General features: G+C 41.0%; 1 protein-coding gene across 1 annotated transcript in view; it reads right to left on the reverse strand.

The window, feature by feature from the left end:
- Positions 1-23,372, reverse strand: part of MYH15 (myosin heavy chain 15) — a 182,184-nt gene that overhangs the window by 6,417 nt on the left and 152,395 nt on the right. The window contains 5 exon segments of the mRNA XM_060098804.1: positions 15,828-15,932; positions 17,711-17,793; positions 17,796-17,850; positions 17,853-17,875; positions 20,280-20,409. Coding sequence (XP_059954787.1) covers positions 15,828-15,932; positions 17,711-17,793; positions 17,796-17,850; positions 17,853-17,875; positions 20,280-20,409 — 396 coding nt within the window.

Below are 23,372 nucleotides of genomic sequence, written 5' to 3' on the forward strand. Positions count from 1 at the left end.
AGTAGATACACAAAAGAAAAACATAAAGGAATCTAGCATACCACTACAGAAAATTATCAAAGCACAACTGAAGAGAACAAGAGAAGACAAAAAGAACAAAGGACTTACAAAACAGTCAGAAAACAATTAACAAATGGGCAATAAGTACATACCTATCAGTCATTACTTTAAATGTAAATGGACTAAATTCTCTACTCCACACAGAGTGGCCAAGTAGATTAAAAAACAAGACCTATCTATCTGCTGCCTACAAAAGACTCATTTCAGATATAAGGGCTCACACAGACTGAAAGTAAAGGGATGGAAAAAGATATTCCATGCAAATGAAACCAAAATAAAGGTGGGGTAGCTATACTTATATCAGAGAAAGTAGACTTTAAGACAAAGGCTAATAAGAGACAAAATGGGTCATTATATAATGATAAAGGGGTAAATCTAACAATATGATACAACATTTGTGAATATTTATGCACCAACATAGGAGTATCCAAATCTATAAAACAAATATTAACAGGCCTAAAGGAAGAAATAAACAGCAATTAACATACGGGACTTCAATACCCCACTTTCATAGAAAGATAGATCATGCAGACAAAAAAATCATTAAAGAAACATTGGCCTTAAATAACATGTTAGATCAGACGGACTTAGACATATGAAGAACATTTCATTCAAAAGCAACAGAATAAACATTATTTTCAAGCACACATAAAACATTCTCCAGGATACATGATATGTTAGGCCACAAAAAAACTCTTAATAAATTTAAGAGGATTGAAATCATGCTGAGTATCTTTTCTGACCACAATGTATAAAACTAGAAACCAATTATAAGAAAAAAATAATAATTTACAAATATATGGAGATTAAATAACATGCTACTGAACAACCAATAGGTCAAAGAAGAAATCAAAAGAGAAATAAAAAATACCTTGAGACAAATGAAAATGAAAATACAACATATGAAAACTTATGAGACTCAGCAAAAGCAATTCTAAGAGGGAAGTTCATAGTGATAAATGTCTTTATTTCTTTAGGCTGCGCCACATGGCATACAAGACCTTAGTTCCCTGACTGGGGATCAAGCCTATGCCCCCTGCAGTGGAAGCATGGAATCCTTTAAATTTTTAAATGTCTTTATTGGAGTATAATTGCTTTACAATGGGTGTGTTAGCTTCTCCTTAATAACAAAGTGTATCAATTATACATATACATATATCCCCATATCTCTTCCCTCTTGCATCTCCCTCCCTCTCACCCTCCCTATCCCACCCCTCTAGGTGGTCACAAAGCACCAAGCTGATCTCCCTGTGCTATGCAGCTGCTTCCCACTAGCTATCTATTTTGCATTTGGTAGTGTATATATGTCCATGCCACTCTCACTTTGTCCCAGCTTCCCCTTCCTCTTCCCCATAACCTCAAGTCTATTCCCTAGTAGGTCTGCATCTGTATTCCCGTCTTGCCCCTAGGTTCTTCATGACCATTTTTTTTCTTAGATTCCATATGTATGTGTTAGCATATGGTATTTGTTTTTCCCTTTCTGACTTCACTCTGTATGACAGACTCTAGGTCCATCCACCTCACTACAAATAACTCAATTTCGTTTCTTTTTATGGCTGAGTAATATTCCATTGTATATATGTGCCACATCTTCTTTATCCATTCATCTGTTGATAGACACTTAGGTTGCTTCCATGTCCTGGCTATTGTAAATAGAGCTGCAATGAACATTGTGGTACATGACTCTTTTTGAATTATGGTTTTCTCAGGGTATATGCCAAGTAGTGGGATTGCTAGGTTGTATGGTAGTTCTATTTTTAGTTTTTTAAGGAACCTCCATACTGTTCTCCATAGTGGCTGTATCAATTTACATTCCCACCAACAGTGCAAGAGGATTCCCTTTTCTCCACACCCTCTCCAGCATTTATTGTTTGTAGATTTTTTGATGATGGCCATTCTGACCGGTGTGAGATGATATCTCATTGTAGTTTTGATTTGCATTTCTCAAGTGATTAATGATGTTGAGCATTCCTTCATGTGTTTGTTGGCAATCTGTATATCTTCTTTGGAGAAATGTCTATTTAGGTCTTTTGCCCATTTTTGGATTGGGTTGTTTGTTTTTTTGATATTGAGCTGCATGAGCTGGAAAGCATGGAATCTTAACCACTGGACTGCCAGGGAAGTCCCAATGCCTACATTTTGGAAACAAGAAAAACCTCAAATAAACAACCTAATTTTACACCTCAAGGAACTAGAAAAAGAAGAGCAAATGAAGCCCAAAGTTAATAGAAGGAAGGAAGTTAACAAAAATCAAGGTGGAAATAAACAGAGATTAAAAAAAAAACAGTAGAAAAGATCAAGGAAGCTAAGAGCTGTTTTTTAAGATAAGCAAAATTGACAAGCCCTTAACTAGACTCACCAAGAAAAAAAGAGAGAGGACTCAAATAAAATCAGACATGAAAGAGGAGATGTTATAACTGATACCATAGAAATACAAAGGATCATAAGAGACTACTAGGAACAATTATGTACCAATAGTTTGGACAACCTAGAAGAAATGGATAAATTTTACAACATACAACCTACCATGACTGAATCATGAAGAAATGGAAAATCTGAACAGACCAATTGCTAGTTAGGTCATTAAATCAGTAATCAAAAACCTCCCAACATAAAAAGTCCAGGACCAGACAGCTTCACTGGTGAATTCTACCAAACATTTAAAGAAGAATACCAATATTTTCTCAACTATACCAAAAAATAGAAGAGTAGGGAACACTTCCAAACTCATTTTCTGAGGTCAGGATTTCCCTGATACCAAAACTGGAAGAGGACATCACGAAAAAAGAAAACCATAGGCCAATATCCCTGATGCATATAGATGCAAAAATCCTCAAAAAATATTAGCAAACTGAATTCAACAATACATTAAAAGAATCATACACCATGATCAAGTAGGATTTGTTCCAGTGATGCAAGGATGGTTCAACATCTGCAAATCAATAAATGTGATACACCACATTAACAAAATGAAGGGTAAAAATCATATGATCATCTCAAAAATGTCAGCAAATAATATTTGACAAAATGTAACATTCATTTATGATAAAACCTCTAAACAAAGTAGATATAGAGGGGAAATACCTCAGCATAGTAAAGGTCATATATGACAAACCCAAACCTGTCATAATACTCAGTGAAGAAAAACTGAAATCTTTCCCTCTCAGATCAGGAACAAGACAGGGATGTCCATTCTTGTCACTTTTATCCAACATAGTACTGGAAGTCCCAGTCAGAGCAATTGGGCAAGAAAAAGAGATAAAAGGCATCCATATTGGAAAGGAAGAAGTAAAAGTCTCTCTCTTTACAGATGACATATTTTATATATAAAACCCTAAAGACTTCAATAAAACTGTTAGAACTAATAAAATGATTCAGTAAATTTGCAGGATACAAAATCATTATACAAAAATCAGTTATGTTTCTGTAAACTAATATGAACTATCACAAAGAGAAATTAAGAAAACAATACCATTTATAATTGCAACAAAAAGAATAAAATACTTAGGAATAAATTTAACCAAGGGGAGTGAAAGATTTGCACACTGAAAACTATAAGACATTAATGAAAGAAATTGAAGAAGACACAAATAAGTGGAAAGATATTCTGTGCTCATGGATTGGAAGAATTAATGTTAAAATATCCATACTACCCAAAGCAATCTACAAAGTCATGCAATCACTACCATAATAACAATGGCACCTTTCACAGAAATAGAATGGAACCACAAAAGACCCCAAATAGCCAAAGCAATCTTGGAAAGAAGAATAAAGCTGAAGGCACCATGCTCCCTGATTTTAATTTCAAACATATTACGAAGGTATAGTAATTGAAACAGTATGGTATTGGAATAAAAACAGACATGTAGATCAACTGAACAGAAAAGAGAGCCCAGAAATACTCATATATAAATGGCCAATTTATGACAAATGAGTCAGGAACATATAATGGGTAAAAGACAGCCACCTCTACAATAAACGGTGTTGGGAAAATTGGACAGCCATATGCAAAAGAATGAAATTTGACCATTATCTTACACCATACATAAAAATGAACTCAAAATGGATACAAATTTGAATCTAAGCCCTGGAATCATAAGACTCCTACAAGACAACACAGAGGGTAAGCTCCATCACATTGGTCTTGACAAGGATTTTTTTATTTGACGCCAAAAGCAAAAGCAATAGAAGCAAAAATAAACAAGTGGGACTACATCAAACTTTAAAACTTCTACACAGCAAAGGAAACTATCAACAAAATGAAAAGGCAATCTGTGGAATGGGAGAAAATATTTTCACATCATTTATCTGAGAAGAGGTTAATATCTAAAAAAATAAAGAAATTACACAACTGAATATCAAAAAAATTAAAAACCTGATTAAAAATGGATAGATGGAGAGAGGGCGAAGATGGCGGAAGAGTAAGACATGGAGATCACCTTCCTCCCCACACATACATCAGAAATACATCTACATGTGGAACAACTCCTACAGAACACCTACTGAACGCTGGCAGAAGACCTCAGACCTCCCAAATGGCAAGAAACTCCCCACGTACCTGGGCAGGGCAAAAGAAAAAAGAATAAACAGACAAAAGAATAGAGCGGGACCGGCACCAGTGGGAGGGAGCCGTGAAGGAGCAAACGTTTCCACACACTAGAAGCCCCTTTGCAGGCGGAGACTGCGGGTGGCGGAGGGGGGAAGCTTCGGAACCATGGAGGAGAGTGCAGCAACAGGGGTGCGGAGGGCAAAGCGGTGAGATTCCCGCACAGAGGATCGGTGCTGACCAGCACTAACCAGCCCGAGAGGCTTGTCTGCTCACCCGCCAGGGCGGCGGGGCTGGGAGCTGAGGCTCGGGCTTCAGTCGGAGTGCAGGGAGAGGACTGGGGTTGGTGGCGTGAACACGGCCTGAAAGGGTTAGTGCACCACGGCTAGCCGGGAGGGAGTCCAGGGAAAAGTCTGGACCTGCCAAAGAGGCAAGAGACTTTTTCTTCCCTCTTTGTTTCCTGGTGCGCGAGGAGAGCGGATTAAGAGCGCTGCTTAAAGGAGCGCCAGAGACGGGCGCGAGCCGCAGCTAAAAGCGCGGACCCCAGAGATGGGCATGAGACGCTAAGGCTGCTGCTGCCACCACCAAGAAGCCAGTGTGCGAGCACAGGTCACTCTCCACACCTCCCCTCCCGGGAGCCTGTGCAGCACGCCACTGCCAGGGTCCCGTGATCCAGGGACAGCTTCCCCGGGAGAACGCACGGCGCGCCTCAGGCTGGTGCAACGTCACACCGGCCTCTGCTGCCGCAGGCTCACCCCGCACTTCGTACCCCTCCCTCCCCCCGGCCTGAGTGAGCCAGAGCCCCCGAATCAGCGGCTCCTTTAACCACGTCCTGTCTGAACAAAGAACAGACGCCCTCCAGCAACCTACAGGCAGAGGCGGGGCCGAATCCAAAGCTGAACCCCGGAAGCTGTGAGAACAAAGAAGAGAAAGGGAAATCTCTCGAGCAGCCTCAGGAGCAGCGGATTAAATCTCGACAATCAACTTGATGTACCCTGCATCTGTGGAATACCTGAATAGACAACGAATCATCCCAAACTGAGGAGGTGGACATTGAGAGCAAGATTTATTATTTTTTCCCCTTTTCCTCTTTTTGTAAGTGTGTATGTGTATGCTTCTGTGTGAGACTTTGTCTGTATAGCTTTGCTTTCACCATTTGTCCTAGGGTTCTATCCATCCGTTTTTTTTTTTTCTTAATAAATATTTTTTTATGTTAATAACTTTATTTTATTTTACCTTACTTTATTTTATTTTCTTTTATACTCTTTCTTTCTTTCTACTTTTTCTCCCTTTTATTCTGAACCGTGTGGATGAAAAGCTCTTAGTGCTGCAGCCAGGAGTCAGTGCTGTGCCTCTGAGGTGGGAGAGCCAACTTCAGGACACTGGTCCACAAGACACCTCCCAGCTCACGTAATATCAAACAGCGAAAATCTCCCAGAGATCTCCATCTCAACACCAGCACCCAGCTTCAGTCAACGACCAGCAAACTACAGTGCTGGTCACCCTATGCCAAGCAACTAGCAAGACAGGAACACAACCCCACCCATTAGCAGAGAGGCTGCCTAAAAACATAGTAAGGCCACAGGCACCTCAAAACACACCAACAGACATGGACCTGCCCACCAGAAAGACAATATCCAGCCTCATCCACCAGAACACAGGTACTAGTCCCCTCCACCAGGAATCCTACACAACCCACTGAACCAACTTTAGCCACTGGGGACAGACACCAAAAACAACGGGAACTACAAACCTGCAGCCTGCAAAAAGGAGACCCCAAACACAGTAAGATAAGCAAAATGAGAAGAAAGAAAAACACACAGCAGTTGAAGGAGCAAGATAAAAACCCACCAGACCTAACAAATGAAGAGGAAATAGTCAATCTACCTGAAAAAAAATCAGAATAATGATAGTAAAGATGATCCCAAATCTAGGAAATAGAATAGAGAAAATGCAAGAAACATTTAACAAGGACCTAGAAGAACTAAAGATGAAACAAGCAATGATGAAAAACACAATAAATGAAATTAAAAATACTCTAGAAGGGATCAATAGCAGAATAACTGAGGCAGAAAAACGGATAAGTGACCTGGAAGATAAAATAGTGGAAATAATTACTGCAGAGCAAAATAAAGAAAAAAGAATGAAAAGAACAGAGGACAGTCTCAGAGACCTCTGGGACAACATTAAACACACCAACATTCAAATTATAGGGGTTCCAGAAGAAGAAGAGAAAAAGAAAGGCACTGAGAAAATATTTGAAGAGATTATAGTTGAAAACTTCCCTAATATGGGAAAGGAAATAGTTAATCAAGTCCAGGAAGCACAGAGAGGCCCATATAGGATAAATCCAAGGAGAAATACACCAAGACACATATTAATCAAACTGTCAAAAATTAAATACAAAGAAAACATATTAAAAGCAGCAAGGGAAAAACAACAAATAACACACAAGGGAATCCCCATAAGGTTAACAGCTGATCTTTCAGCAGAAACTCTGCAAGCCAGAAGGGACTGGCAAGACATATTTAAAGTGATGAAGGAGAAAAACCTGCAACCAAGATTACTCTACCCAGCAAGGATCTCATTCAGATTTGATGGAGAAATTAAAACATTTACAGACAAGCAAAAGCTGAGAGAGTTCAGCACCACCAAACCAGCTTAACAACAAATGTTAAAGGATCTTCTCTAGGCAGAAACACAAGAGAAGGAAAAGACCTACAATAACAAACCCAGAAAAATTAAGAAAATGGGAATAGGAACATACATATCAATAATTACCTTAAATGTAAATGGATTAAGTGCTCCCACCAAAAGACACAGACTGGATGAATGGATACAAAACCAAGACCCATATATACGCTGTCTACAAGAGACCCACTTCAGACCTAGAGACACATACAGACTGAAAGTGAGGGGATGGAAAAAGATATTCCATGCAAATGGAAACCAAAAGAAAGCTGGAGTAGAAATTCTCATATCAGACAAAATGGACTTTAAAATAAAGACTATTAGAAGAGACAAAGAAGGACATTACACAATCATCAAGGGATCGATCCAAGAAGAAGATATAACAATTGTAAATATTTATGCGCCCAACATAGGAGCACCTCAATACATAAGGCAAATACTAACAGCCATAAAAGGGGAAATCGACAGTAAAACATTCATAGGATGGGACTTTAACACCCCACTTTCACCAATTGACAGATCATCCAAAATGAAAATAAATAAGTAAACACAAGCTTTAAATGATACATTAAGCAAGATGGACTTAATTGATATTTATAGGACATTCCATCCAAAAACAACACAATACACATTTTTCTCAAGTGCTCATGGAACATTCTCCAGGATAGCTCATATCTTGGGTCAGAAATCAAGCCTTGGTAAATTTAAGAAAATCAAAATCATATCAAGTATCTTTTCTGACCACAACACTATGAAACCAGATATCAATTACGGAAAAAATCGGTAAAAAATACAAACACATGGAGGCTAAACAATACACTACTCAATAACGAAGTGATCACTGGAGAAATCAAAGAGGAAATTAAAAAATACCTAGAAACAAATGAAAATGGAGTCACGACGACCCAAAACCTATGGGATGCAGCAAAAGCAGTTCTAAGAGGGAAGTTTATAGCAATACAATCCCAACTTAAGAAACAGGAAACATCTCGAATAAACAACCTAACCTTGCACCTAAAGCAATTAGAGAAAGAAGAACAAAAAACTCCCAAAGTTACCAGAAGGGAAGAAATCATAAAGATCAGATCAGAAATAAATGAAAAAGAAATGAAGGAAACGATAGCAGAGATCAATAAAACTAAAAGCTGGTTCTTTGAGAAGATAAACAAAATTGATAAACCATTAGCCAGACTCATCAAGAAAAAAGGGAGAAGACTCAAATCAATAGAATTAGAAATGAAAAAGGAGAAGTAACAACTGACACTGCAGAGATACAAAAGATCATGAGAGATTACTACAAGCAACTCTATGCCAATAAAATGGACAACCTGGAAGAAATGGACAAATTCTTAGAAATGCACAACCTGCCGAGACTGAATCAGGAAGAAATAGAAAATATGAACAGACCAATCACAAGCACTGAAATTGAAACTGTGATTAAAAATCTTCCAACAAACAAAAGCCCAGGACCAGATGGCTTCACAGGCGAATTCTATCAAACATTTAGAGAAGACCTAACACCTATCCTTCTCAAACTCTTCCAAAATACAGCAGAGGGAGGAACACTCCCAAACTCATTCTACAAGGCCACCATCACCCTGATACCAAAACCAGACAAAGATGTCACAAAGAAAGAAAACTACAGGCCAATATCACTGATGAACATAGATGCAAAAATCCTCAACAAAATACTAGCAAACAGAATCCAACAGCACATTAAAAGGATCATACAGCATGATCAAGTGGGGTTTATTCCAAGAATGAAAGGATTCTTCAATATATGCAAATGAATCAACGTGATACACCATATTAACAAATTGAAGGAGAAAAACCATATGGTTATCTCAATAGATGCAGAGAAAGCTTTCGACAAAATTCAACACCCATTTATGATAAAAACCCTCCAGAAAGTAGGCATAGAGGGAACTTACCTCAACATAATAAAGGCCATATGTGACAAACCCACAGCCAACATCGTTCTCAATGGTGAAAAATTGAAAGCATTTCCACTAAGATCAGGAACAAGACAAGGATGCCCACTCTCACCACTCTTATTCAACATACTTTTGGAAGTTTTAGCCACAGCAATCAGAGAAGAAAAGGAAATAAAAGGAATCCAAATGGGAAAAGAAGAAGTAAAGCTGTCACTTTTTGCAGATGACATGATACTATACATAGAGAATCCTAAAGATGCTAACAGAAAACTACTAGAGCTAATCAGTAAATTTGGTAATGTAGCAGGATACAAAATTAATCCACAGAAATCTCTGGCATTCCTATACGCTAATGATGAAAAATCTGAAAGTGAAATCAAGAAAACACTCCCGTTTACCATTGTAACAAAAAGAATAAAATATCTAGGAATAAACCTACCTAAGGAGAAAAAAGACCTCCATGCCGAAAATTATAAGACAGTGATGAAAGAAATTAGAGATGATATAAATAGATGGAGAGGTATACCATGTTCTTGAATCAACATTGTGAAAATGACTCTACTACCCAAAGCAATCCCTATCAAACTACCACTGGCATTTTTCACAGAACTAGAACAAAAAATTTCACAATTTTATGGAAACACAAAAGAACCCTAATAGCCAAAGCAATCTTGAGAATGAAAAACAGAGCTGGAGGAACCAGGCTCCCTGACTTCAGACTATAGTAAAAAGCTACAGTAATCAAGACAGTATGGTACTGGTACAAAAACAGAAATATAGATCAATGGAACAGGATAGAAAGCCCAGAGATAAACACGTGCACATATGGTCACCTTATCTTTGATAAAGGAGGCAGGAATGTACAGTGGAGAAAGGACAGCTGCTTCAATAAGTGGTGCGGGGAAAACTGGACAGGGACATGTAAAAGTATGAGATTAGATCACTCCCTAACACCATACACAAACATAAGGTCAAAATGGATTAAAGATCTAAATGTAAGGCCAGAAAATATCAAACTCTTAGAGGAAAACATAGGCAGAACACTCTATGACATAAATCATAGCAAGATCCTTTTTGACCCTCCTCCTAAAGAAATGGAAATAAAAACAAAAATAAACAAATGGGACCTAATGGAACTGCAAAGCTTTTGCACAGAAAAGGAAACCATAAACAAGACCTAAAGACAACCCTCAGAATGGAAGCAAATATTTGCAAATGAAGCAACTGATAAAGGATTAATCTCCAAAATTTACAAGCAGCTCATGCAGCTCAATAACATAAAAACAATCAACCCAATCCAAAAATGGGCAGAAGACCTAAATAGACATTTCTCCAAAGAAGATATACAGACTGCCAACAAATACATGAAAGAATGCTCAACATCATTAATCATTAGAGAAATGCAAATCAAAACTACAATGAGATATCACCTCACACCAGTCAGAATGGCCATCATCAAAAAATCTACAAACAATAAATGCTGGAGAGGGTGTGGAGAAAAGGGAACCCTCTTGCACTGTTGGTGAGAATGTAAATTGATACAGCCACTATGGAGAGCAGTATGGAGGTTCCTTAAAAACTGAAAAATAGAACTACCATATGACCCAGCAATCCCACTACTGGGCATGTACCCTGAGAAAACCATAATTCAAAAAGAGTCATGTACCAAAATGTTCATTGCAGCTCTGTTTACAATAGCCAGGAAATGGAAACAACCTAAGTGTCCATCAACAGATGAATGGACAAAGAAGATGTGGTACATATATACAATGGAATATTTCTCAGCTATAAAAAGAAATGAAACTGAGCTATTTGTAATGAGTTGGATGGACCTAGAGTCTGTCATACAGAGTGAAGTAAGTCAGAAAGAGAAAGACAAATACCACATGCTAACACATATATATGGAATTTAAGAAATAATAAATGTCATGAAGAACCTAGGGGTAAGACAGGAATAAAGACACAGACCTACTAGAGAATGGACTTGAGCATATGGGGAGGGGGCAGGGTAAGCGGTGACAAAGTGAGAGAGTGGCATGGACATATATACACTACCAAATGTAAAATAGATAGCTAGTGGGAAGCAGCTGCATAGCACAGGGACATCAGCTCGGTGCTTTGTGACCACCCAGAGGGGTGGGATAGGGAGGGTGGGAGGGAGACTCAAGAGAGAAGTGATATGGGAACATATGTATATGTGTAACTGATTCACTTTGTTAAAAAGCAGAAACTAACACACCATTGTAAAGCAATTATACTCCAATAAAGATGTAAAAAAAAAATGGATAGATGATCTGAGTAGACAATTTTCCAAAGAAAACATACAAATGGCCAACAGGTTCATCAAAAGGTACTCAACATCACTAATCATCAGGGAAATGCAAATGAAGACCACAATGAGATATCATCTCACACTAGTTAGAATGGCTGTCATCAAAAAAATAAGAAATAACAAGTGTTGGTGAGAATGTGAAGAAAAGGAGTCCTTGTACACTTTTGGTAGGAATGCAAATTGGTGTAGCCACTGTGAAAAGTAGTATTGAGTTTCCTCAAAAAAAGTAAAAATAGAACTACCATATGACCCAGCAATTCCTCTTATAGGTATTTATCTGCAGGAAATGAAATCACTATCTCAAAAAGATATCTTCACCCCCATGTTCATGGCAACAGTATTTACAGTAGCCAAAATATGGAAGCAATCTAAGTATCCATCAACAGATGAACAGAAAAAGAAGATGTGGTGTGTGTACACACACACACACACTGGAATATTACTCAGCCATAAAAAAGACGGAAACCCTGTCATTTGTGACAACATGGATTGAAGGCATTATAATAGGTGAAATAAATCAGTCAGAGAAAGACTATATTATCTCATCTATATGTGGAGTCTAAGAAACTGAACTCACATAAATATGAGAACAGATTAGGGGCTGCCAGAGGGGGTGATTGGGGGGTGGGGGAAATGGGTGATTGTGGTCAAAAGGTACAAACTTCTAGTTATAGGATGAATAAGTCCTGGGAATATAATATAGAGCATGGTGACGATAGTTAACAATGCTATATTGTATATTTGAAAGTTGCTAAGAGAATAGATCTTAAGAGTTCTCATCACAAGAAAAAAAATTGCAACTATGTGGGGTGATGGGTATTAACTAAACTTGTTGTAATAATCATATTGCAATGTAAACATATATCAAATCATTAAGTTGTATACTCCGAAGTGATACAAAGTTATCTGTTTTATATATATATATATATATGAAGGAAGGGAGGGAGGAAGGAGAGTTTGGTTTAACCAACTCTTCATGTTGCCTAGAGCACTCCTCCCCCACTCCCACCTTAAAGTACAATCTGACAGTAGATAATTAATTACTAATTTTAAACTTCCTAAGGCAGGGGCCAATATATAAGAAATAACCGGATTGGGGAAATGAGATATCTACTTTCTAGATAAAATCCCTCTTTGTTTTAATCTGCCTAGCTCTCTACCTCTCAGGTTTAAGAAACTTGAAGACTCACAGAATTATGTGGTCATAGGGAATTCCAAACCCAATAGAGGTTTAACTGCTTAAAACCAATTTACTCAGGTGAGTAAATTTAGTATATGGTAAAGGAGGCCACACAGAAGAAAACTGAAAAAGGCTAGGTGTCTGCTGATATTGATGTTCCCCCCAGGTGGGGAGGCAAAGCCTTTGTTAGGTTTAGGTTCACATCTCAGCTCCCACCAAGGCATTAAGTAACTGTGGTTGCCATAGCTGTGCAGGGCTCAGATTTCCCTTCAAGAAAACAACCTGCCATTCAGCTGTGAGGAGTGCAGGGACCTGAAACCCTCCAACTGCAGTGCCTTTGGGATCTGCTGTAGCACTTATACTGAGACCACACACTCCCCAAGCAGCCCCCAGCTGATAGTGGGGCACAGCCAAGTTATCAGGATCCGGCATTTTTGCCCAGCATGGGACTTCTTACAGCAATCTATGTGCTGGAGAGTGCCCAGGGGTGCACTGCAACCGGAGGCTCCTTCTAGCCCATCCTCCTTCCTTCACCCTTTCCTTTCACAGGTGTCAGACTCGCAAGGTGCTCTGAAAGCTTCCTCTGCCTCAGCCTGCTTGCTCTCCCCTTTATCTTTCCCAGGTGTTACCTTCAATAAATCTCTTGTACTTTAACTCCATCCTGGCATCTGTTTCCTGGAGAACACACCCAAGACTAAATGTTGTTTTCTTATCCCTAGAAATGAAGATACTATATCCATATTTAGATTGGTAAGGATTAAATAACATCTACATACAGATCCCTGAATATAGGAAGCAGACAAAGGTAACATGGAGCAGGTGGATGGAGAGGTGGGAGGAGGGGAGGAAAACTGTCTTTACCTTCTATAACGAGCACAGGTTCCTAATCCTATGTCCTGCTTTAGAGCGTACCTTTTTAGACACTGGAGAGAGGAAGATAGGATGAATTTCCAGATGCTAGAGGGACATACTGGGGAAGATAAATGCTCAGTGGGGACTGGCCATAGAACTATTGTGGATGGAGTGACACTTGATTCCCTCTTCCAATACAGTATGATCTTCCTGGAGGATTTTTCCTAGGAAAGGAAAACCATATTTATGGCCCTTTCAAAATGACATTTCATAATGGCATCTACAATGTACTATCACAAAACACCCCGCCTCATAGTCCTGATGGTTATTTTGATGTTAAAGGAGAACAGATCGAGTTGACTCTACATCTACCTTGAACATTTCAAAACCAGGCATTGATATCAAAGAACATGGAGAGCTCTGTAATGTCACTTTAAACTGACAGGGTCTAGCCTGTTATCTTGCATAAACAGGTACTCAAGGGGCTTCCCTGGTGGCGCAGTGGTTGAGAGTCCGCCTGCCGATGCAGGGGACATGGGTTTGTGCCCCGGTCTGGGAAGATCCCACATGCCGCAGAGCGGCTGGGCCCGTGAGCCATGGCCGCTGAGCCTGCGCGTCCGGAGCCTGTGCTCCGCAATGGGAGAGGCCACAACAGTGAGAGGCCCGCGTACCGCAAAAAAGAAAAAAAAAAAAGGTACTCAATAGGTATTATCTGACTTGATGGCAGAAAATCACTGCATAATTGAATAGATATACTCTAAACATTGGGCAGACACTTGGAAGAAATTAAGAAATACACCACCATACTAGTACAAGGGAAACACTAAGATTACTGCTACCAAGAAACAAAGATAAAAATACAATAGAATAAGACTGTATTCCTTGGGACAACAGAAACCAAAGAAAGTATAGCTTTGGTGTATTGTTGTATGATGAACCTGTTTACAGAAGAAAACTGTAAGAATAATCCATAGGAAAATAGAAAGAAAGAGCCAGACATAATTAACAAGCAGCATTTTGCTTCCTCATGTCTTCTTATCCTTGCTCAAAAAAGGAGTAGAATAGCACACCTTTCACGTTCCCCAGGTGTTTACTTCCTCAGCCACACATTCCATGGGCGCATTCCCCAGTGTCAGACTGACTCGCCTTAGAAAAGAACCACTTATTCAGCAAAGAAGAACTGTGCAAATAGCTCACTTCATTTCATCTTAATTAGCCCAAGATGATGCTTCTGAAGCGTTCTGCTTTCTTATCAACACTATCCTTCCTACTGCAAGGAAGGAAGACATTGATGCCTTTGACACCAACTCAACCTCAGGGACCAGCAGATCTTCCGTGAGTGCTGTCCACGTTGCTGTAAAGCAGGCACCTAGGATGAGTTTGCCTTTTCATTGGAACAAGCTGTACTGTGCAGCGGAGAGGGCTAGAAAGTGACCTTTGGCATCTGTGTTTAACAACTGAAACACGTGCACTTACTCTGTGCTAGGAAGGTGCTGGGCCCAGAGTGGTGAGCAAGACTGTGCCTCTGCTACCATGGAATCTCTGGTCTTCTCCATTTGAAGAAAAGGGAAGAAAGGCTAGAATATGAAAACACAAGTGAAGGAGTACGTTGCTATTTTGGCAATACATTAGTTACTGGTAAGAAGTCTGCCCGCTTTTTTTCAGTTATTTGCTTAGACCAAGGCTAGTCCACAGGGAAGCAGTCAGAAAGCTGCAGGGGCCTCTCAGCATTTGCTGTGTTTCCACCTGGCACCAGCACCAGAGTCCTCGGTGGCCTGGAGTGTTCATGAGGCCAGAAAACAAGAGTGGAAATGTCACCTGCTCCAATTTAGCTAGCGTCCCATGCAACCTGATGGCTGAGTCGCCCCCCTTCCCCGTCTCTGCCAGTCACTTCATTTACACATTGTTCTCACTCAGCCTCTCACAGGAAGACGTCTTTCTGAAAGTGCTGCAGGCATTATGTGCGAAAAAACAAGGACAGTATAAATAGCTTTTCACTTCTAATTGCAACTTGCTGCTCACATTTTGCTTCCTGAGAGCTCTGAAAAGGGACTATCCCAAACCAATAATAGCACAGGAGCCCTGGAAGGGAAGGTTGATGTCTCCCGCTGAAGGAGAGCAAAGATGGAGAGAGAACTACAGGAGACCTAGGGGGTCGTTTCAGACTTGAAGGAGCACATCTGCCCAGGGTAGAGCGCAGCCAGGCGAACAGGGAGTGGCTTTCTGGAGTACCTGGTGGGTCAGCTCTTTGATGCATCGCCCAAACCTGCGGGGTCCCCTCTGGGCCTCCGCGATGCGTCAGACTTCGCTTTCCAGTTCACCATCCAGTTCACGGACCTGCAAGCAAACCACGGTCTCAGATGACAGGCGGGCAGCCAGCAAGCCAGGCGGGCATTGCATTTGCCTGTCGGCAGGATCATTTGAAATAGTGACACCATCAGGGAAGACGGGTGCACTCTCATTCTGGCCGTGGTGAAACAGGGCAAACTCTCTGGGAAAACCACCTTGCCAAAAGTGAGCTGGCTGAACGACGTGAGCTCATAAAAGGGCTGTTTAGACTCAAGGATGTGAAAGGCTAATCCATGCAGAGGTGATAAACTTCCCCTCTTGGATTACAAAATTACACACACGTATGTATTACAAATGTACGTAAGTATATAGAGAGAATAAGCTATATATAGCACTCTTGAAGGATTCAGCCAATATACTGCCTCATCTTAAGCTTCTTTCTCCATGTTAAGCTCTGACGCTCTAAAGAAATCAGACTCTGAGTTTTTGTCACACATATGTCACCCACAGCCCCATAGCCCTGCTTTGTGGGAGAGCTGTAGTGCAGATGAACAGCTGGCCTGCAGCCTTACAGAGTTATACAACCGAGGTTAACATAATATTCAGTCAACAAATATTTGTTGCCTACTCTGCACCAGACACCAGGGCCAGGGATACAGCAGGGAACAAAACAGACAAAAATCTCTCCCCTCTATAAGCATCCATTCTAAGGAAGGGAAACACACAAACGAAACAAAGTAAAATAGAGACTACGTTAGATGGTGATAAGTGGTATGGAGAGACATAAAGCAGCACACGGGGTAGGGGGTTGAAGGGGGAGGGTGTGTTTCATATGATTTTGCAATCACACCAACTACACAAGTTGCATTCAGAAGGTCTAGCTTTTATCTCTGTGTTCTCCTCCTATGAGTAACTGTTTTTATTAGTCCTTGTTTTATTCTGTCACCAATTCTTTTTGAAAATACAAGCACGTGTGCATGTCTTCATATTTCCCCTCTTTCTTGCACAGAAGTTTGTATACTCTCAACATCGCCTGTACCTTTTTTCATCATTATACCACTAGCCATGATCTCCGGGACATTACAGAGCTCTTCCTCACTCCTTTCTAATCAGTGTGATGATATGGATGTACCGTAAATGTGCACTGGTATTCCATTATACAGATAAACCATACATGTGCAAAGGCAATACGTTATTTTTCTGGGGCCCTTCTGAACCATGAAATCCCAGTGTAATATTCTTTCCATCCTTATAGCATTTGTCACATGACCTATACGGTGTCACTGAAATTGATTCAATAATTTTAAAAATCCTATTTTCAAACTAGGTCTTCCTATTTATTTTTGAGCTCCCTGGAGGCAGGTACTACATCATTTCTGTCAGGCCTTACTATATTTTCACTAAGTCTTTTTTGATCCTTGATTTAGTTATTTCCCTCCCCTTTCTCTGGCTGTTAGGAAACGGGCATTCTCCACAGAGGAAATAACAGGAGCAAAGGCACAGAAGCAAGACTGTGAGGGTGTGTTTGGAAACAGTTGGTCTCCCTGGCTGTGGAGGGCCCTAGAGCTGGGGCAGGTGAGTGGGTGGAACCTCACTGTCACTTAGCAGGATGGCGGATTGCACCCAGTCCAAGAAAAGTCCTATTTAGTGGCCCAAAGTCAAGAAGAATGAAAGAATATACTGAGCTCTGACACTGTCAAAGATCTGAACATGTTACAAGCAAAAGTGAGGCAGGAGGTAGGGACTATCTGGTGTGATATTACGGGACAATAAGGCTTCGAAGTGGGAGGTGTCAAGACCCCATGATTATGCAGGCAAACTCCTACCCTGGATTCGAGTTTCTGGCTTTGCTTTCTATTCCCTATCATGGCAGTCTGCTCAGCATCATCCAGCCTCTCCTGTAAGTCTCTGTCTGCTCCATGTTCTTTCTCATCCTCTCCAAGTGGGCATTGGTATCTTGCCCCTTGGCTTCAGTTCTTCTGACATGTTTGCTACCTAGAAAAGAAGGAAAGGGACTGAGACAGTCCAGCAGCCAATCAAGCTTAACATTTCTACCCACAGTCTTCTGTTCCTGATGTGACTAGGTGCCATGCCTTGCCTTTGTGTACTTAATCTCTTCCCACCATGCTCTCCCTAACCTCTATGGCCCTCGAGTTTGTTAACCATAAGGCAATCACGATAGCAGCAGCAGCTACTGGAGATTAGGGTGAGGGGTGGTGGAAACAGACCAGAGATGAAACACCATGTGAATATTATTATACAACACCTGTACTGAAAGAAAGATGACCAACTGAAGGCACAGCTTTTAACTGAGCAAAGCACCAGGACACGTCCTGTAACATCACGCACCAGGAAACGTGTGGAGTGCCTGTGAGAACCTTTCTCACGTCTCACTTCTATAATCCTGTGACTCGCAACTGCAAACAAATTTAGGCTCTAGGAATTTGGTAGCAACTGAGGCTCTCGGTGCCAGTAAGCTGGCACGAGGAGGGTTAATTCTTGTGAAGCCCACTCTTGGCTTTGGCTATGTATACTAAGGGCTTGGTGTCTTGCTGCAATTATTAAGAACCGTTTCATGACTCTCTCAGTGCCTTTAATGTAAGAACACTGCCCTCCCAGACAAAGTTTGTCTATCAGGTTACCAACCATCTGTATAATTTAAGTGTGAGACGTCTGTGTAGATGGTGGGGGCAAAGAATGAATGACGGAGGTAACTGGGTTCCGCTATGTGGGGTTGGAACTCACAGCTGAACTACTGGAGAATTAAAGCGAGGAAAGAGATAGTGAGTTCTTTTCAACATTGTCAAGGAAATCTTATAAAGGTGAGGTTATGCAGATAGTCTTCCTAACGTGTGACTGCATATACCTACCAAGCAGGAGTAAAAGCTCTTTTTATTCCTTTCTATCTATGTGGATTTTCATGAATATTAAGCATATTATTTTTTCCTTGGCCAAACGCTTTTAAGCTTTCACACACCTCTTTTCCATCAGAAAGTGTCTGCTTTGATACAAAACGGCTGAGTGCTAGGCATGCTTCCCCATTCTTCTGGATTCTACAGTGATCTGGTAACTAGGATTTGGTGCAAAAGTTTTGTTTAGCTCCCCAAATGCTAAATAACTCAGTAAGCTTTTCCCTCCTTTTGAATTTTAAAATGACTAATGTAAAATCTAATTGAATATTCTTGTCTCCTCGATTCCCATATACATTTTAGCAAGAGGATCAGTTTTCATTCACAGGGCAAGGTCAGGGCTGCTGCATGTGTGTGTCTGATGGACTATACAGAACCACCTGATGGGGATGGAGTGGGTGGAGGCTGAAATCAAGCCCAGGCTCTGCTCAGCAAGCACTGGCACTTGCAAGGCTGGGTTCTTCACACACAGACTTCTCACCTCCCTCCTCCATGACATTTTTTTTTTTTTTTTTTTTTTTTTTGCTGAGTATTGCCTTCTGCTTGCCATGCCTTTTGAGAGAAGTCTGCATCTACCCACAGTGGGGGTCCAGTGGGTGTATTTTTCCAGTTCCCACAAAGGTACAGTCAAGGCTGGCAGCCAACCCTGAGCTTAGTCTCATTCAGGAAAAGCACCACTATCAACAATTTTAAACTTGCAGATAAAGAAGGTACACCAATCCTGAAGTCCTTCTTCACCAACCTGACTCTGTTACTGAAGCAACAGTATGGGCTGTAAAAAAATAAGTGAAATAGGGACTTCCCTGGTGGCGCAGTGGTTAAGAATCCACCTGCCAATACAGGGGACATGGGTTCAAGCCCTGGTCCGGGAAGATCCCACATGCTGTGGAGCAACTAAGCCCATGTGCCACAACAACTGAGCCTGCGCTCTGCAGCCCGTGAGCCACAACTACTGAAGCTCGCATGCCTAGAACCCGTGCTCTGCAACAAGAGAAGCCACTGCGATGAGAAGCCCGTGCGCAGCAATGAAGACTCAACGCAGCCAAAAATAAATAAATAAATAAATAAATAAATAATTTTAAAAATAAGTGAAATAAGCATTCTTTGCAGATCATCATAAAGCTATTACAGACCCTAGGAAAAATAGCTATGGGTAAGGAAACACAAGAGGAATTGTTTCTAGACACTAGACATATTGATTCGCAAGTGGAAAGTAGATTAACTTTTTAAAAAATCTCTTGGTTTCATACGATTTTGCCTATGGCAATTCAGCTGCTCCTTTACATTGTGTGGACAGGGTGGAAGGAAGGAGCCAGTTGGCCTAATTTTTCAACATGGGGACAGAGGCAGAGGGGTCAGCTAACCTCCCCCTAGCTATATGGAGAATCAATGGAATCCTATTTGTCTGCAGCTCTGCCCCTGCCCCTTGGCTACTGCTCCCATCAACTCTGAAAGACAGGAGTAAGCAGGCAGTCAATGGACCCACCTCGGTGGGTGGCTGCCTTCTTGGCCTTCTCTTCTGCACTTTGACACCCTTGCATCGCCTCTTCAGCTTCCTTCTGCATCCTGGCAACATCAACCTCCAGTTTCTTCTTCTGGCTGAGGAGACTCGTGTTCTAAGGAAAAGCAGCATCCTCATCAGGCAAGTTCAGATCAGTGGTGCAGACGCAAGCTGGTCTGTTCAGGACATGAAATGGGAGGGGCTCTGGCCAGGAGCGTGTTTTCCTCTCCTCGGCCGTACTCATGAAGCAATACTTCCAGGCCCAGGAGACCACGTTAGACTTGAATGCAAGGGATTTCATCCATTAGAGGTTTAGTACTGGAGAGATGACAGCCTGAGTCAGAAAGGAGAAATGGACCCAGACAACCTACAAGCCCCAAACATGTGTTTGGTTTTCAGCTGGTTGAGGAATATGTTTCTCTGCCTTTTGCTCTTTGATGGGGGAAGAAGGAAGTGTCCCAGAGTAGAAGTCAGGGTCAAAAGCAGACATGTGGAAAGCAGGGGTTTGGGGAATAAAAATCAGTTTCCTGCATGCTGCTCCAGGGGAAGAAAATCTTCCTCATTATCTACCTCTGCTTCTATTAATTTTGCAGGGAGGGGGTGGGAAAAGCAATTTAGATGAGCCTCATCCTCCAGGCCTGAGAAACCTCCATTACACTGGAGGATTCTTTGTGTTCTTTGGCTGATGCTGCTGTAATTCTTTCCTTCCTGGGTTGTGACATTACAGGCTGAAACTCCTTTTTGGTCTGTGTTTGTAGCACAGTTTTTCTGAGGGTGTGAAATCTTAGCATAGAGAATGGATTTAAAAGGCATAGCCTTCCTATTTTTAATTTCTCTTCTGTTCATTCACTTTTCCTCTAGCTAGTGCCTCTCTCAGTGGTAAGATTAAGCCTTTGGAAATAGGAAGAAAGATATTCCAGCCTCATAGGTTCTACCCTACTTCCTTGATGGCGTGAAGCATCTTCATCAAGGTTGCTTCCTCTGTCCTTATGGAGAGCCAGGCTCTGTGTGCCTCAGGCCTCCCACTGCCATGGATGTGGCCTGGAGGGATGAGGGTATTTCCTGGAGTATGCTGGGATGCTCACTGCACATAACTACACAGAAATTCTTTCTTAGTAAAGAAAGGTGCAATATAAATGGTGATTCGTTTATATATAGAATCATTTAAAATCTGCTAGGGAGTTGATGGTTAAAATCTTTTCAGGCTGAATGATTGGTTCCGTTTGGGAAGCAGGGGGTGAGGGAGTACTGTGCAGAAGAGCAATCTAGATTGTCACAGCTCAGGTTTGAAAAAGGACACATGTAATTAGACAAGGATAAGTTTGGCCTCATATGTTTCTTCTAGGCTAGAAATCTGGGGATGCAGAAGATTCTAGAAAATACTCATTGTATGTCAATCAGAAGGTTGACGGTGTTCCAGTAACTGCAAGGGGGCCACCAATGGCTAAGGTGGGGGAGAAGTCCTTTGTGAGCCACAGGTCACCTAGACCAGAGCTGCTCAAGGGTAGTTTCTGCACTGGCAGCATCACTGAAAACGCATTTGATTCCTCCTACTGCAGAGATTCTGATTCAGTGGGTCTGGGGTGAGGCCTGAGAATGTGCATTTTTGTGTTAGTTTCTCTTATATGTGTAAAGTTTCAGAAACTCTGCTCTGGAGATCAGGTCTATTACCTAATTTTCTTTCTTTTTTTTCAAATCTATCTCCTCCTCTCTATGTCTGCTTTTGCTCTGGTTGATGTCCTTATCTCTCTCTAGGCTAGTGGTTTTTCATCATATTGGGACCCGCTGGTATATCATCAGTTATAACATGCATGGCAAATAATTTGTTACCAATAGATATTAAGTACTACAGATAGTGAATGATTTACTTCTTAAAAATTCAATATTCTACTTTATAAGATTCCCACTCATTGTATTTAGTTAAGTTTTCTTGAGAGATAAAGAAAATATTGAAGTAAGTTAGCCTGTTGGGAATTATGCATAACGTATAGCCTATTTATTTTATACCACATGGTATCCTAATAGGATCGTGTCATGCACATGGGCACAAACTGTAGGCACAAACTAAACGCAGTGCCTTCCAGCAGGTACATCTTTGGTTTATATTAATACTTCCTTTTATCCAGTGTTTCTCAGTGGGGTCACAGTTGGCATTCTAGGAGGGGCAATTCTTTGGGATGTTGAATTATCCTGTGTCTTGCAGGAGCATTAGTATCTTTGGACCTTGCCCACTAAATGTCAGTGGTACTTCCCAGTCTCTATGGCAACCAAAATGATCCCACAGATGTTTCTAAATATCCTAGAGCACGGCACATCTGTCCCTAGTTGCATTAATCCATCCTTCACAAAAATCACCAGAGTAAACTTCCTAAAAGGCAAATCTAATAACTTCCCTCCCAGTTACTCACAATTCTTCAGCAGACCCCCATTAGCTGCATGATAGAATTCAAACTCCATCAGTCTCAAAATCAAGATCCCTGGTGACCTGCTCTACCTGCCTCTCCCTTAGCATCAACTCTGCTGATCTCTCCTACCCCCGACCGTATGCTATAGTAAGTGTATCAATTTTCCTTAGAATCCTAAATTCCCTCTTTTCCCCAAGCCTCTGCCCTTGACTTTTCTCTCTACTTGGCTGACTTCTTCCATGTCCTTCATGACTCAGATTAAGCATACTGTGCATCTACCTAAGTCTAGGATCATCAGGGAAGGCTTTCTGTAGGGGTGTACTTGCTTTATCACTACAATCCCAGCAGTGCACTGCAGTTTGTTAACTTAGATCTCCACATGTTTAGGACGATGGAGATATTTTGCATCTGTCTATACCATGCATACCTGTTCAGCTTATGGTGGGTGCCCTAAAAACATTTATCGAGCTTTTGTCCTAGCCACTATGGCTTCTCCTGATTACATGAGAATGGCAACGATTTAAGAATTCTTGCTTTGTGTCACTTACATAACCTTCCATGAGAAGCCAGAGTCCTGACAGTTCATCATATCTGTCAGCAGCCACTCAGAATTGTTTGAAATCTCCTGGCTCTGAGGCAGGAGCATTTTTTTTCGAATCCTGGGATGCTCAGG

Source organism: Mesoplodon densirostris, chromosome 5 (genome assembly GCF_025265405.1).
Source record: "Mesoplodon densirostris isolate mMesDen1 chromosome 5, mMesDen1 primary haplotype, whole genome shotgun sequence".
NCBI lineage: Eukaryota > Metazoa > Chordata > Mammalia > Artiodactyla > Ziphiidae > Mesoplodon > Mesoplodon densirostris.